We start from the raw sequence: 12,423 nt of genomic DNA, 5'->3' as shown, positions 1-12,423 counted from the left end.
AGAAGATAAAGAAGAATTATATTAATAGAGAAAATCAAGATGTTAAGGACTTAGGGTATTAAGTGGCCAAAATATGTGAGCACAAACATATTTTTAGACTGCTCACATTTAGCGATAGCGATTGGTCGGTATAGTACATATATAGGAGTTAAAAGTGGACATTGTACTGCATAACATTATAGGATTGCAACTTAAAGACGGAAATAAAGGACATGATTAAGAATACTTTTGTCCGTTAATCGAGCCGAGCCTTCTTGAGTTGTAACCACTGTTTAGGGCAGTAAAATACTCCATATCTTTTGCATTAGTCATCTTAGTGTAATCACCAGTAATGTGACGAGATGTCCCATTGCACCAGTAATGTGATGAGAGGCCCCAATATCAAACTTACCATTCAATTGATCATCATACAGACATTCTCAATAGTGGGGTTTTTTTTGTGTGATTTTTGATGAGCTTTTGTAGGTGTGATTAGGAAAAAAGAAAATGGGAGAGGAGTAAAAAAAAAAAAAAAAAAAAGCCAAAACAAAAACAAAATGTCAAGCAAAACATAAAAGAAAAAAATAAATAAAAAGAACTCTAAACGTGCCCGACTGGGTGCCTCTTTGCCTTGGACGCGGCTAGGCGGAGAACTCTAAACACGCCTCATCGTCACCCGCGGCTGCTCATCGCCGCCGATTGATGAGTTTATGCGCATGTATAAACCTTATCAACTAATATCATGTAGAATACAAACAAACAAGAAGAAGAGAAAAATTGATGTGTTGTGTATTACGTGTGAATCTCAATACAAGCACGACATATATAGTGCCATCAAGATATTGAAAATATGAGACAATAAATATAAATGTTTTGGAAAAACAAAGAGACACATGAGAAACACTACACGAGATGATTAATATCTTTGAATTGTTTGCAATATTCAATCATGATTAATTGTATATGGGATAATACACATATGATTAGTAAGTTATATTCCCATAAAAGACAATTTATTCGTTTTTGTTTACCAAATAAACATATCTAACAAATTATAAAAAATGTATCTAATATTCCAACTTAAATTAGTAAAATAAAGAGAGACATGAGAAACACTACACAAGATGATTAATATCTTTAAACTGTTTGCAATATTTAATCATGATTAATTGTATATGGAATAATACACATAAAATTAATAAGTTATTTCCATAAAAGACAATTTATTCGTTTTTTTACCAAATAAGCATATCTAATATTCCAACTTAAATTAGTAAAACATTAATTTAATATAACATTCAATGTACATATTACAATATAATAATACTTTTCATTATGAATATTATGTTTTTTTTTCAATAGCTTAATATGGAAAATACTTCTCACAACGGTCCACTAGTAATCTAATATGGACATATGGTGTTCAAAATTCAAATTAAAGAATAATATAAACAAGGTAAAATCTTGTGTAGCTTGCCAAAAATGGCGGGTAAATTAGAGGAAAGAAATGAAAAATCCCTCCAAAGGCATTTTCGGGTTCGGACTTTAAAAAATTCCCAAAATGAAATTCCCGCTTTGTAACATGAATCCGAAAATGCAGTCCGCAAATTCGGGGGTCAAACGTATATATACTCTCTTGCATTTCTACTTCCTTTACAGTGCAGCACAGTGAGACTGAGATCGTAGTAGGCTTTGCTTGCTTGCTTGCTTGCTGTTGGCGACATCAATGGCGGTTGTTTCAGGCGATTCCGTGGCGGAGCAGGCGCAGGGCAACCAGGGAACCAAGACGAAACAGCGGAATAATTGCCCAGGCGTGCGGGTTGTGGGCGGCCGGATCTATGATTCCAGAAATGGCAAGACGTGCCACCAGGTAACAACGCTTTCCCAGATGACTTAACCCTCGTATGATTTACAGCTGCGTTTTTTTTGTGTTTGTGTTTTGATGTGTCGTGAAATGTGGAATTTCCAAGTGTTGTGTCGCGGTTGTTTGTTCGAGAAGGTAAATCGTCTGACAGTGGAATGGGTAAAGGGGAAAAGTTGTGAATTGGTGCAGTGTTGTTTGATTTGTTGATTGATAAATAAACATTCCGAAATGGGTTATTCTTAGTTAGGGTTCATAATGATTTGGATTAGATTAAACCTGTCTACTTGTCCGAGTATGTGTACTTGGATTAAACCTAACCTAGCCACTACCTGAGGGTTTGTACTGGATTAAACAAGTCTACTTGTTATCAAACTCAATGGCATAAGGTGAATTACCTTCTTTTGCTGCTTGGGGTTTGTAATTGAGTTCTTTACTTCAGTTCTGAATCAAAGGTGATAACTAGCCTATTTTGAGTATCTTATCATAATGGTACTAGGTCTGGTGTTTATTACTTTTGTTGCCCATGATGTCATTTGCATTGTTAAGTTTGTCAACTTGGATGGAAATTAGCTAACAATGTGCTTGCATCTCTGAGAAGTGTACAGAAGTTTGGCTGTGAAACTCGTTAATGTTGTTAAGCAACCTTTTGAGCATCCAATCTGAACCAACCTACAAGTGGTAGAGTAGCCATGGCCTGGTTAAATGTCTATTTTCAGATTTGGGATAGTATCGGTGTGGCTCTTAGAGAAGTTCATGCTTATATATGGAGATATCAATTTTAGGGGTGTAAATTAAGCTCATAGTATAATAATATAGTTTGGAAGTTATTATTTTTTTCCTTTTCTTATGTAGATTAGAATTTATTATCTTTCCTTAGGACTTGATCATGCCATCCATACAGGTTTCTGTCTTTGCAGATGTCTTGGTTTTTCAATTTGTAATATATCAAAATTTCAATTTGGTATACATCTAATATTTGGATTTGATATTTTGAAGTGCCGTCAAAAAACCATGGACTATATGTCAGGATGCAAGAATGAAAAGAATAATAAGCCGTGTGTCATTCGATTTTGCCACAAATGCCTCTTGAATAGGTACGTGCCTTCTCCTTTCATTTCCCTATTGCTCACAATTTATCATTCAAGAACCAACTGAGTTACCTTAGTTGCCTGTGCCAGCCCCTTTCATTTCCCTGTTATATTAGTTATTAGTTACTTTTGTTCTTGGAGAGATACTAAGTTTCTCTAGTGTGTTTCCACACCAGATATGGGGAGAAGGCAGAAGAAGTTTCAACTCTCGAGAACTGGAACTGTCCAAAATGCAGAGGCATTTGCAACTGTAGTTTGTGCATGTAAACATTCTCTTGCCCCCTTTTGTTTGTAGTATTTTCTTCTCTGATTTCTTTGTAAAGGCATTGCTGGTTGCCAGTAGTGTACTCATCAATCAATGTAATGCTCAGGAAAAAGCGAGGTTTCCAGCCTACTGGTATTCTTGTGCACACAGCCAAGGCGACTGGATTTACTTCTGTGTCAGAAATGCTACTGGTTAAAGGACCAGAGAACATTGATCATGAAAAAGCTCTCAATAAGAAGGATGCTCCAACTAAAGAGACCAAGAAGGATGCTCCAACTAAAGAAACCAAGAAGGATGCTCCAACTAAAGAGACCGACGCTTCAGACAAGGTAGGGATGTAATGACTTCTCATGGCCATTTTTGGCCTAGTCACCTTGATGGCTTGATGATTCAATTTTATAGAATTATTTGGCAGTCTGATAGTTCTCATACCCTAAGTTTAAATTTTGATAGGGGGCAGAAGTTGTTTCCCCAACCAAGAGGGGGAAGGAAAACATATTTAATGGGAGTATAGATTCAAATACTCAACCACTTATTTCATCAAATATTCCTCCTAAACAGGAATCTAGAAAAATGAAAAGACAAGAGTATGAGAAGACTCAGAAGGGACACTGCATTAGTGGAAATGATGGTGTTTCATCAACAGCTATTGATACTTCCCCAAAAAAGAAAAAAATTAATAAAATGAAGGAAGAGGGCTTACCAAAGGCAAAAAATCCCAAGGAAGAGGGTTCCAAGAAGAATGAAATACATGGTGAATGTAAAAGAAAAAGGAAATCAGAGGACATGAAGAAACAAGTGTCAAGCAAGATGCCTGATGAAGCCACTGGTAAAGATATTGGGGATGCCACTGATCTTGATATCAAAAATGAAAATTTAAATCCTGTTATTCCCCTGCCTGAGGGAATTCGACTTACAGCTGTAGCTGGTACTGATTTACCTCAAGAAGATATTGGGGATGCCTTGCAATTTTTAGAGTTTTGTGCTGCATTTGGAAAGGTAAAACTGCTAAACATGATATTTTTGTTCTTGTTTCATTGAACCCTAACTTTCTAGTTTCCTAAGAACAAAAGTGCTCATCCCTTCAATCATTGTTGCCAGTGATATTCTGAGTTCTGACTGTATACTTATATTCAATAGGTTCTTGATTTAAAGAAAGGGCAGGGTGAAGCTGTACTTAGAGATTTGGTACAAGGTCGAGCTACAAGGCGAGGAAAAACTACTGTGACTGCCCAGTTTCTTGTTAACATGCTAACGGTCATTGAAGAGGATATGGGGGAAGGGTATATCCACATACTATAAAAGACTAAGCACTGCAACTTTCACTATTTGTTCCCTTTAAATAGTTATTTGAACATCTTTTTGTGATCTATTCCAGGTCTTCAACATTAACTTGTACAGATGGAACAGATGCATGGTTCAATTTTCTTAAAGAGGTCGTTTCTGAATCCCTAACTGTTGCAAAGAATATGGGCTTGGATTCCTTAAATGATGCAGCTGATGGATTTGATAGCTTAAGCCCCTCAATAAAACTGAAGCTATTGAACTTTGTCTGTGATGAAGTTCTTCTAACTGCGTAAGTCTCCCATTTTTATTGCAGCAATTTATTTCCTTTTTCACCATTTGATAAACTTGTCAAGGGCTGCATTTACAGAAAGATAAGGAATTGGATAGATGATGAGAATGCAAGATATGCTGAAAAGGCCAAGGAAGCAAAAGTAAAAGTTTCAGCTGCGAAAGAGGAGGTATGAACTATCAAAACAAAACTGAAACAATTGAGAAAGCTAAAGCTACTATCTTGAAAAATTAATTTTTTGTAATTTGTTTAGGAAAAGCGTTTGAAGCAGAAACTACAGGATAACATTGCTGAAGCAGTCATTTCAAAGAATGGTGCTCCCATTACAGTATCGGAGCATGATGCCATTGTTGCTAAAGTTAAGCTTGAGACAGCAGAAGCTCATGCTGCATTGCTGGAGTCCAAAGGCTTATGGTTAAAATGTATGTCGAAAGTTACTATTTTGAATGGTCTGCCTTAGACATGGCCATATGTTGCTGAGGACTTTTGTTTTTGCTCCATAGGTAATCAAAACGCTGATGCTGTTAGAACAGAGCCCATCTATGTGGACACCAATGGTCAGGTGCTGTGGAGATTGAAAAGCTACTCTGAGAAATCTGAAATACTACTTCAAGGTCAGTTCAGTTCTAAGTGTGCTTTGTTTTTGGTAAATGGATGCAGTGACATATTAACCCATGCTTTCTCCATTCATCCAATGCAGAGGTTGGAACTGGGGATGATGCATCACATGAAAAATGGTCTACTTTTGATGTGGAACAGAAAGAAATAGTTGAGAAGCGGATTGACTCTTTGAGGTAAATATTTCTGTGCATTTTGCTTTGCTTAATTCTCTCTCTCTTTTTTTTTTTTGGAAAAAGGGTCAAATAGGCCATCGAACTTTAGCTTAAAAGTCAATTAGGCCCTTAAACTTTTTAAAGGTTCAATTACACCCATCAACAATTCTTTTAGGTGCAATAAAGCCCAAAAACAATTTAATGACCTGCTATCACAGGTTATTAGGGTTCTGGCCACCTTCCGACGAATTTTCTAACAAAAAAAAAGTGACTAGCAACCGACCCAGATTTGCCTGTCGAAAATTTCGGCAATCACTTCTTTTGTCAAAAATTTCGCCGGTCGCTTTTTTTTTTTTTGCCGGAAAATTCACCGAAAGGTGGCCTGAACCCTAATGACCTGTGATAGCAGGTCATTAATTTGTTTTTGGGCTCCATTGCACTTAAATGAATTGTTGATGGGTTTAATTGCACCTTTAAAAAGTGTAAGGGCCTAATTGACTTTTCCCTTTTTTTTTTTTTAAAAAAATTTGCTTAATTCTCTTATCTCTCATTCTTTGTATCCATTTGAACTCAGGCACAAAAGGATCAGGGTTCCAGGGAAACCTCCATTGCAGAGCAATGAAAGCTGAGCAGTAGTAATTCATCAAGATTAGTGCTGTGATACAGAGCCTCAAGGAGCACAAGTGTAGAACTTATGTAGCATAGCTTCATTAGCATTTTTGCAAACATATACATTCAATGTTTTTGCCATTGAATTGAATGTAGGCAGTGAACCTTGTAAAAAGCAGGTCTGTAAATCTGTTGTATCAAGGCAGACCCAGATTATATGAATGCCTTAAAATTAATCCTTTTCGTTGATTCTCTGTTGAAAATTTTTTACAAGCTTCCTTTTGCTATACATGGCTAAACAACAGTTTACTATACTACATGAGCTCTTCCATTGTTGAGGATGTTCATGCTACTTACAATGTTGTGTTGGAAATTAGTCGGACTTCATACAAGTAGTCTTTGTCTCCCTTAACTGCACCCATAAATGAAGAATGTGATGACAAATATGCCAAGAAAACTCATTATCAGGTTAACATTTTGTAAGTTTAACCCAACTAGAGTTGAGCATTCAAAACTTACCAATTTCAGATGAAATTCCTGGACCAAAGAAGGAAGCAAATTTTTCCTATCAAATCAAAATGAAACAGGAGATTAATAATTAGCCATAAATATTTGAGAAAAACTACTTGATTCAAAGGATGTCTAGTCTGAGGGATTGTTCAAGGAATAAATCTATAACAATCAGGAACTTTACTAAGATTATACTTGGGAGGTTTAATCTCACCCGTCTTTTTTCAAAATCTGAGAGCTCCAAAGCTTTGGCCTCGAACACCAACACTAGACAGTATTTACCATCTTCCGTAACCTAAAACACAAAGCAACACAACTGTTTGAAAAACCACAACAAATGAAACATGAATACTCTAGCCATCTACAACTATGAAGCATGAACAAGTGATAAAGAAAAGTGAGAGACATTCATGTTTAAAAAGGAACAGAATCTTTTCTAAGAAATTAAAATTTGACTAATCCACAATTAGTAATGTATTGCAATAGTGTAAGTTAGAAGATCTTTCATATAACCTAAAATTACAGGCACAATTCAGAGCATAATAGGAAGTACATCACCAGTCTAAAAACTTAAGCAAGTTCAAGGACCATACCTCTTCGCGGATCATTTGCAAAATGGGAGCACTCCTCCGTGCAATTCCTCCACCCTAGTTTATAGAGGGGAAAGAGTTAGAACAGTTAAAAAGCATTGTCTAATAAAGGTTAGACAAACAATTAGGCACACTAGATTCATCATTATACTTTGGTAGAACTACTTTGTTATATATTTTAGAGGTTCTATGGTCAATGGTTTTCTGCCAAAGTTAGACATTATGACCTGATATTATGACCTGATACCATAGTGTCTCAATATTTTGAAGTTCCTTTATGTGCAATAGCTGTTAGCCTGTTACAAGCCTTAAGATTGCACTGGTTGTTTATAGATAAATCCTTCTAGAAACTTCTTTCCTCCATACTAGAGTAATATAAAGACATTATATGTGGTATATTATACCGGAGTAATAGCAAATTATTAAATTGCAATTGAATTTCATAAATTACTAATTTATTGTCAGACTTCTTTTGCAGAAAACAGAATTGGAATACCTGGCCATATTGGAAAATACGTTTCAATGCCTCATCCAAATGTTGCTCATCTCCATAACGGAACCTTGTCACATCACTCTTGACCTAAAATATAAGATTTTTCCTTTAAATGCATGTTCTATAGAAAAATGGTTGACATTGTGGATTTACCTGTTTAAGGATTGGAGTAGCACACTTTTCCCTTAACATTTGAGCATCTGAATAGGTCACACATGGTACTGGTTTAAGCTCTGCATACTGCAAAACAGTAATGTGGCTAAAAATGATGAATAAGGCAATTTTATTCCTTGCTAATCCAGATCAACTAAGAAAAGAATAATGATGAGTCCCATAAATCAGTAAAATCCTGATTCTCATGCATGTCAATCAAGCATTAACAAAGACATATTGTGAAATTAGATGCGCTAATGCCATAAATAGTTGTAAGATAAAGCTTAATTCACCTTGAGGGCCATGCCAATTATAGCAAGAGGAAAGCCATATGTAAGCATCAATGCAGACCACTCAGATCCAGGAATGATATTAAAGTATGCTCCAAAACCATACCTATACAATGTATACAGCCAAATTGGTAAAAGTCATGATAAATTGTAGCATTTTTATACCTAGAAATAGAAAGAACCATAAATCAAAGGTTAGAGCCTCAAGTTTCTTATTTAATTTTGTGAAAGAAGAATGGATTCAGTGAACAATGCTCCCCCATTATGTATAGTAGAATTGGAAATGAAGACGCATGCAACATTACCTCAATATTTAGAGAAGCTATTTCCAGGGTACTAACAAATGAACTAATGGCACGTTGGTCACCATCAAGCCTAACTTTAAGTTTGACAAAGAAACATGATAAACGAAAAGCGAATGGCAACAAAAGTGTTGAGTGATTGCGTGTCTTTGCATTTGCAAATCAAGTTTTCCTTTTACGATTACAGCACAATAATTGAAGGAAACAGTGCATTTTAATAATATTCTCCTGCTTTTCCCTCCCCCATCCCCTTTGTTGTTGTTTCCACCGGTATTTGAGAACTACAAGAACATAGAACCATCTAAAGTAACAGCAAAATGTACTTACGAGAGAAGTGAAACCCCCACACCAAGTCCAACAACACCAAATGAAATCTGCAGGCATTAGGATATCAAATACAACGTCATTCCACAGATTGATCAATCATTAAGTAAAATCAAATATCTCGGGAAAACCTAGTAAATCATTAAGACAGTATCAATGATTTTCTGAGATTATACTATAATAAAGTCTTCTCATCCAGAATATCCACATTACACCACAGTTTTCTACTAAAGAATTACGGAGTATCTATTAAAGTTGTGATTGCCTATTCTGGAACACTGCCAAAAAAGGAAAGGTTATCATGAACTCAGAAATTTCTATTCAGTTACACAATATGGTAAAGTTTTAAACGAACTCAATAACGAAATACGAAAATAAGCACCTTGGAAAGGGAAAATCCATCATCGTTAACGACGGACTTGTCGGAAGAAGTAACGGAGGAAGGCTGAGTCTGAGTTGAATCAGCAGCTCCGCAGACTATTTTAAGCCGGCGCGGATTCGCCAAAAGCGATCGTCGAGCAATGGAAGCCGCCGACCTGAACTTGCGCGTGGAGGACAGAGATTGGTTTCGACTCAGAGAGAGTAAATGCGCGCGGTTACAAACCGCAAAACGCGGCGGCGAACAGAGGATGGTTCCGCCGCTTCCTCCCGACATGGCCACAGCTGCTTTCATCTCTCTCCGGTGATAATTCCGTTGAGGGAGAAGAAGAGGTTTTACGAGGGCACGGCAGTTCGTGGACGTGGAGGGAATGGGAATATCAACCGCCAAATCTTAGAGATGATGGTGATGACGTGGCTTGTTTCTTCTTCTCTTATTCTTTAATTAAATTATTGTTTATTTTTCAATTTTTTTGGGCTTCGGCTAAATTATGAATTGGGCCAGAGATTTTTAATTCTTGGACATTGAAGATGATCCAACTCCCCACTAAATTGTCCAAAATTTCGAAACAAAAGCATGAGATCCAATATCACAATCGTTATGGCAAATGATTCTGTGGAACCATGTCACAATTTTGTAAAAAGTAAATTGTGAACATTAAGTATGTAAATTGTAAATATTCAGTATACACATTTTATATTTTAAATCTGAGCTCACTTTGCAAGATGAACCATGGCTCATGTTTTAACGATTGCAATCGTTATATTCTGGACCGGCAAATTATATCGTGCACCTTAGGTCCACTTTACAATGTCAACCATTAACCTTGATGCATATTAATTTTTAGTATATTGTTGGTTTATTTTTAATGCATTACAACTTCATTTTTAGTATGACTATTATATTTGACTGCATGTTCAGTTTTAGTGTATTGCAGATAAAAATGACCTTTTTTTTGGGTATATTTCAGGTTTTTACCGTCAAACACAGTGGCTAATCCCCTCGCTGGATTGTAGGTACCTTTTTTGAGTGGGATAGTTAATATGGAGATTTAAAGATGCTCCATACGACTATACCTAAAGTCAAGAATTGGACCATTGACCTTTGGTTAAGGATGGACATGACCTTGTTGTATAGTAAAAATGAACTTATACTATGATCCATCTTGTCATGTACACCTTGGTCCACAATATAAATATTGTTGTCCCAAAGCCAAGAATTCGACCATTAACCTTTGATTAAGGATGAACAAGACCTTACTGTATAGTAAAAATGAGTTTATACTAGGATCCATCTTGTCACGTACACCTTGATCTACAATATAAATATTGTTGTGAACAAAAGTCATCTTATAAAATAGACATTGAGTTAATACCCAAAATCGTCCTCGACTATAGTGGTTTTTCTCAATTTCGTCCTAAACGACTTTGGTGACCTAATATCGTCCCAGACTTTTGTGTTTCGCTCAATTTAGTCCTCCATTTGTTATTCCGTCAAATTGGTGTTAAATAAAGGGACAATTCAATAATGTCAATATTGATCTCTCTTTACTTTCAACTTGTGAAGTGCGAAATTCCTCTTTTTTGTACGAATTACACCCAGAATTACTCCCGAACCTGCAAATCAAATTTTATATTCGCAGTTTTAGGAGTAATTCTGGGGGTAATTCGTAAAAAAAAAAGGATTTCGCGTTTCACATGTCTATGAGTAAAGAGATGCCAATATTAAAATTACTGAATTGTCTATTTATTTAACACCAAATGGACAGAATAACAAATGAGGGACTAAATTGAGCAAAAACACAAAAGTCTGGGACTAAATTGAGCGAAACACAAAAGTCTGGGACGATATTAGGTCACCAAAGTCGTTTAGGACGGAATTGAGAAAAACCACTATAGTCGAGGACGATTTTGGGTATTAACTCAATAGACATTGATATAGATTCATTTTTAGTATCCTACATATCTATTTTTAATGTAACACAAGATTAATTATTTTTGAACATGCATATATTAAAAATAAATTAGTATCAAAATATAATGAATCTACACTATATATGTTAATAATAAATTTATATTAGAATTCATCTTGTAATATGAAACCAAGTCTACAATGTATTTGCCTCAATATCATGCAGAAAAGCAAAAACTGTTTCCACATTTCCAACACATTTCTTTTCCGAAAATTTATAAAAATGTATAAAAACATGTTTTGATTTTTTTTTTTTTTTGGGTGCTGTCGTGTCTCGTTACCTTTTCCTCAGCTCTCATATGTTCCATCTAGTCCAACACCAGATCTTTCACCATAAAGTAATTGGTCTTCGTCCTGAGTCCTGACACAAAACCCTTTAAGAATGATTCCTGTTCAAGTGTATACATAGAAAATTCAATTCACATGAAAGACAGTAGAAATCTTACATTTTAAAAAAAAAAATTATCGAAAAATTCGCTAGCAAATTTTAAGTACTATGTTGTGATTCTAACCGATAAAAAATTACTAAGAAAGTAAATCAGTTTAGGTAAGATGTAAATTATGGTAACTCAACTGAACTAGAGAGGTCCTCACTTTGAGAGGTTGCTCCCACACTGTGGTTGGTAAGATTCAATCCTTGGTCATTTTTCCCAAACTTCACCTTATGATCAGTTGAGCTGCCCATGCCCTTCACAATCAATTTAGATTGTCATAACTAACTAATTTAAACTAAGAAAATCGATAGATAACTACCATAAAAGATCAAATTTTTAACCTTGGAAATCTTGAATATCTAGATTTCTGCAATGGTATGATTTCATGGCAGTAAGGTAAGTAGAAGGCTTTAATCCAAATTCAAAAAGCACCCTAATTAACATCTTGAAAATTTGTAGTCTACTGCACCGATGAATGTATAATAATTCACTTACAAGCACAATGCTATAAGGAAAATGATAATTATACATTCTTATGGAGTATTATTCTCGCCATGCGTACATATTTTATTTAGTAAAGAAAATTTTAAGAATAAAAATATGGTACGTATTTTTTTCTAGATCAATCAAAGTAGGACACCTCAGCTGAGAGTAAAAAATGAATTACATGTAGTATTACTCGTGCTATAAAGGGAGATGCTTTCCTATTCAAACTATCATTAATTAAGCTCATTCCTAAATTTCAATGTAAAAGGAATTGTTTAAACTACTAATTTAAGGCAATATAATGAACCTGTTAGCCCATACCATAGTTAAGACTACA

At 35.4% G+C, this 12,423-nt stretch overlaps 2 protein-coding genes across 7 annotated transcripts; one reads left to right on the top strand and one right to left on the bottom strand.

Annotated features, from left to right (window-relative positions):
• Positions 1–1,483: 1,483 nt before the first annotated feature.
• Positions 1,484–6,403, top strand: LOC109168561. Of its 4 annotated transcripts, none has more exons than XM_019317619.1 (13): positions 1,484–1,849; positions 2,840–2,937; positions 3,108–3,194; positions 3,303–3,435; positions 3,490–3,525; positions 3,758–4,195; positions 4,337–4,479; positions 4,575–4,772; positions 4,851–4,941; positions 5,026–5,194; positions 5,276–5,386; positions 5,473–5,566; positions 6,120–6,403. In XM_019317619.1, the coding sequence occupies exons 1-13, from the start codon at positions 1,706–1,708 to the stop codon at positions 6,172–6,174; spliced, it is 1,797 nt and encodes a 598-aa protein (XP_019173164.1). In that variant the 5' UTR covers positions 1,484–1,705; the 3' UTR covers positions 6,175–6,403. The 4 variants fall into 4 exon arrangements, with proteins under 4 accessions (XP_019173164.1, XP_019173162.1, XP_019173163.1 ...); XM_019317617.1 differs by having other exon boundaries at positions 3,650–4,195; XM_019317618.1 differs by having other exon boundaries at positions 3,303–3,525.
• Positions 4,012–9,595, bottom strand: LOC109168562 (thylakoid membrane protein slr0575). 3 transcript variants are annotated; one of them, XR_002052099.1, is made up of 10 exons: positions 9,199–9,595; positions 8,820–8,866; positions 8,194–8,296; positions 7,901–7,987; positions 7,751–7,834; positions 7,258–7,311; positions 6,879–6,959; positions 6,674–6,719; positions 6,455–6,566; positions 4,012–4,022 (listed from the first exon to the last, which is right to left on the bottom strand). XR_002052099.1 is itself a non-coding variant. In XM_019317621.1 (10 exons), exons 1-9 carry the CDS (start codon positions 9,487–9,489, stop codon positions 6,508–6,510), a joined length of 852 nt encoding a protein of 283 aa, XP_019173166.1. In that variant the 5' UTR covers positions 9,490–9,595; the 3' UTR covers positions 6,065–6,075; positions 6,473–6,507. The 3 variants fall into 3 exon arrangements, 2 of the variants coding, with proteins under 2 accessions (XP_019173166.1, XP_019173165.1); XM_019317621.1 differs by lacking the exon at positions 4,012–4,022 and adding an exon at positions 6,065–6,075 and having other exon boundaries at positions 6,473–6,566; XM_019317620.1 differs by lacking the exon at positions 4,012–4,022 and having other exon boundaries at positions 6,371–6,566.
• Between the last annotated feature and the right edge of the window lie 2,828 nt (positions 9,596–12,423).

The sequence above is a fragment of the Ipomoea nil genome, unplaced genomic scaffold (genome assembly GCF_001879475.1).
Source record: "Ipomoea nil cultivar Tokyo-kokei standard unplaced genomic scaffold, Asagao_1.1 scaffold3199, whole genome shotgun sequence".
Taxonomy (NCBI): domain Eukaryota; kingdom Viridiplantae; phylum Streptophyta; class Magnoliopsida; order Solanales; family Convolvulaceae; genus Ipomoea; species Ipomoea nil.
Note: the sequence above shows the minus strand (reverse complement) of the source record. Positions and strands in the feature narration are given on the sequence as shown.

Coding starts and splice junctions, on each gene's coding strand:
- LOC109168561 (XM_019317616.1), top strand. CDS start 1,706: ATGGCGGTTGTTTCAGGCGATTCCGTGGCGGAGCAGGCGCAGGGCAAC. Junction 4,480..4,574: donor GAAGAGGATATGGGGGAAGG/GTATATCCACAT, acceptor GATCTATTCCAG/GTCTTCAACATTAACTTGTA. Junction 5,387..5,472: donor ATCTGAAATACTACTTCAAG/GTCAGTTCAGTT, acceptor CATCCAATGCAG/AGGTTGGAACTGGGGATGAT.
- LOC109168562 (XM_019317621.1), bottom strand. CDS start 9,489: ATGAAAGCAGCTGTGGCCATGTCGGGAGGAAGCGGCGGAACCATCCTC. Junction 7,988..8,193: donor TAATTGGCATGGCCCTCAAG/GTGAATTAAGCT, acceptor ACTGTTTTGCAG/TATGCAGAGCTTAAACCAGT. Junction 7,312..7,750: donor GTATTTTCCAATATGGCCAG/GTATTCCAATTC, acceptor TCTATAAACTAG/GGTGGAGGAATTGCACGGAG.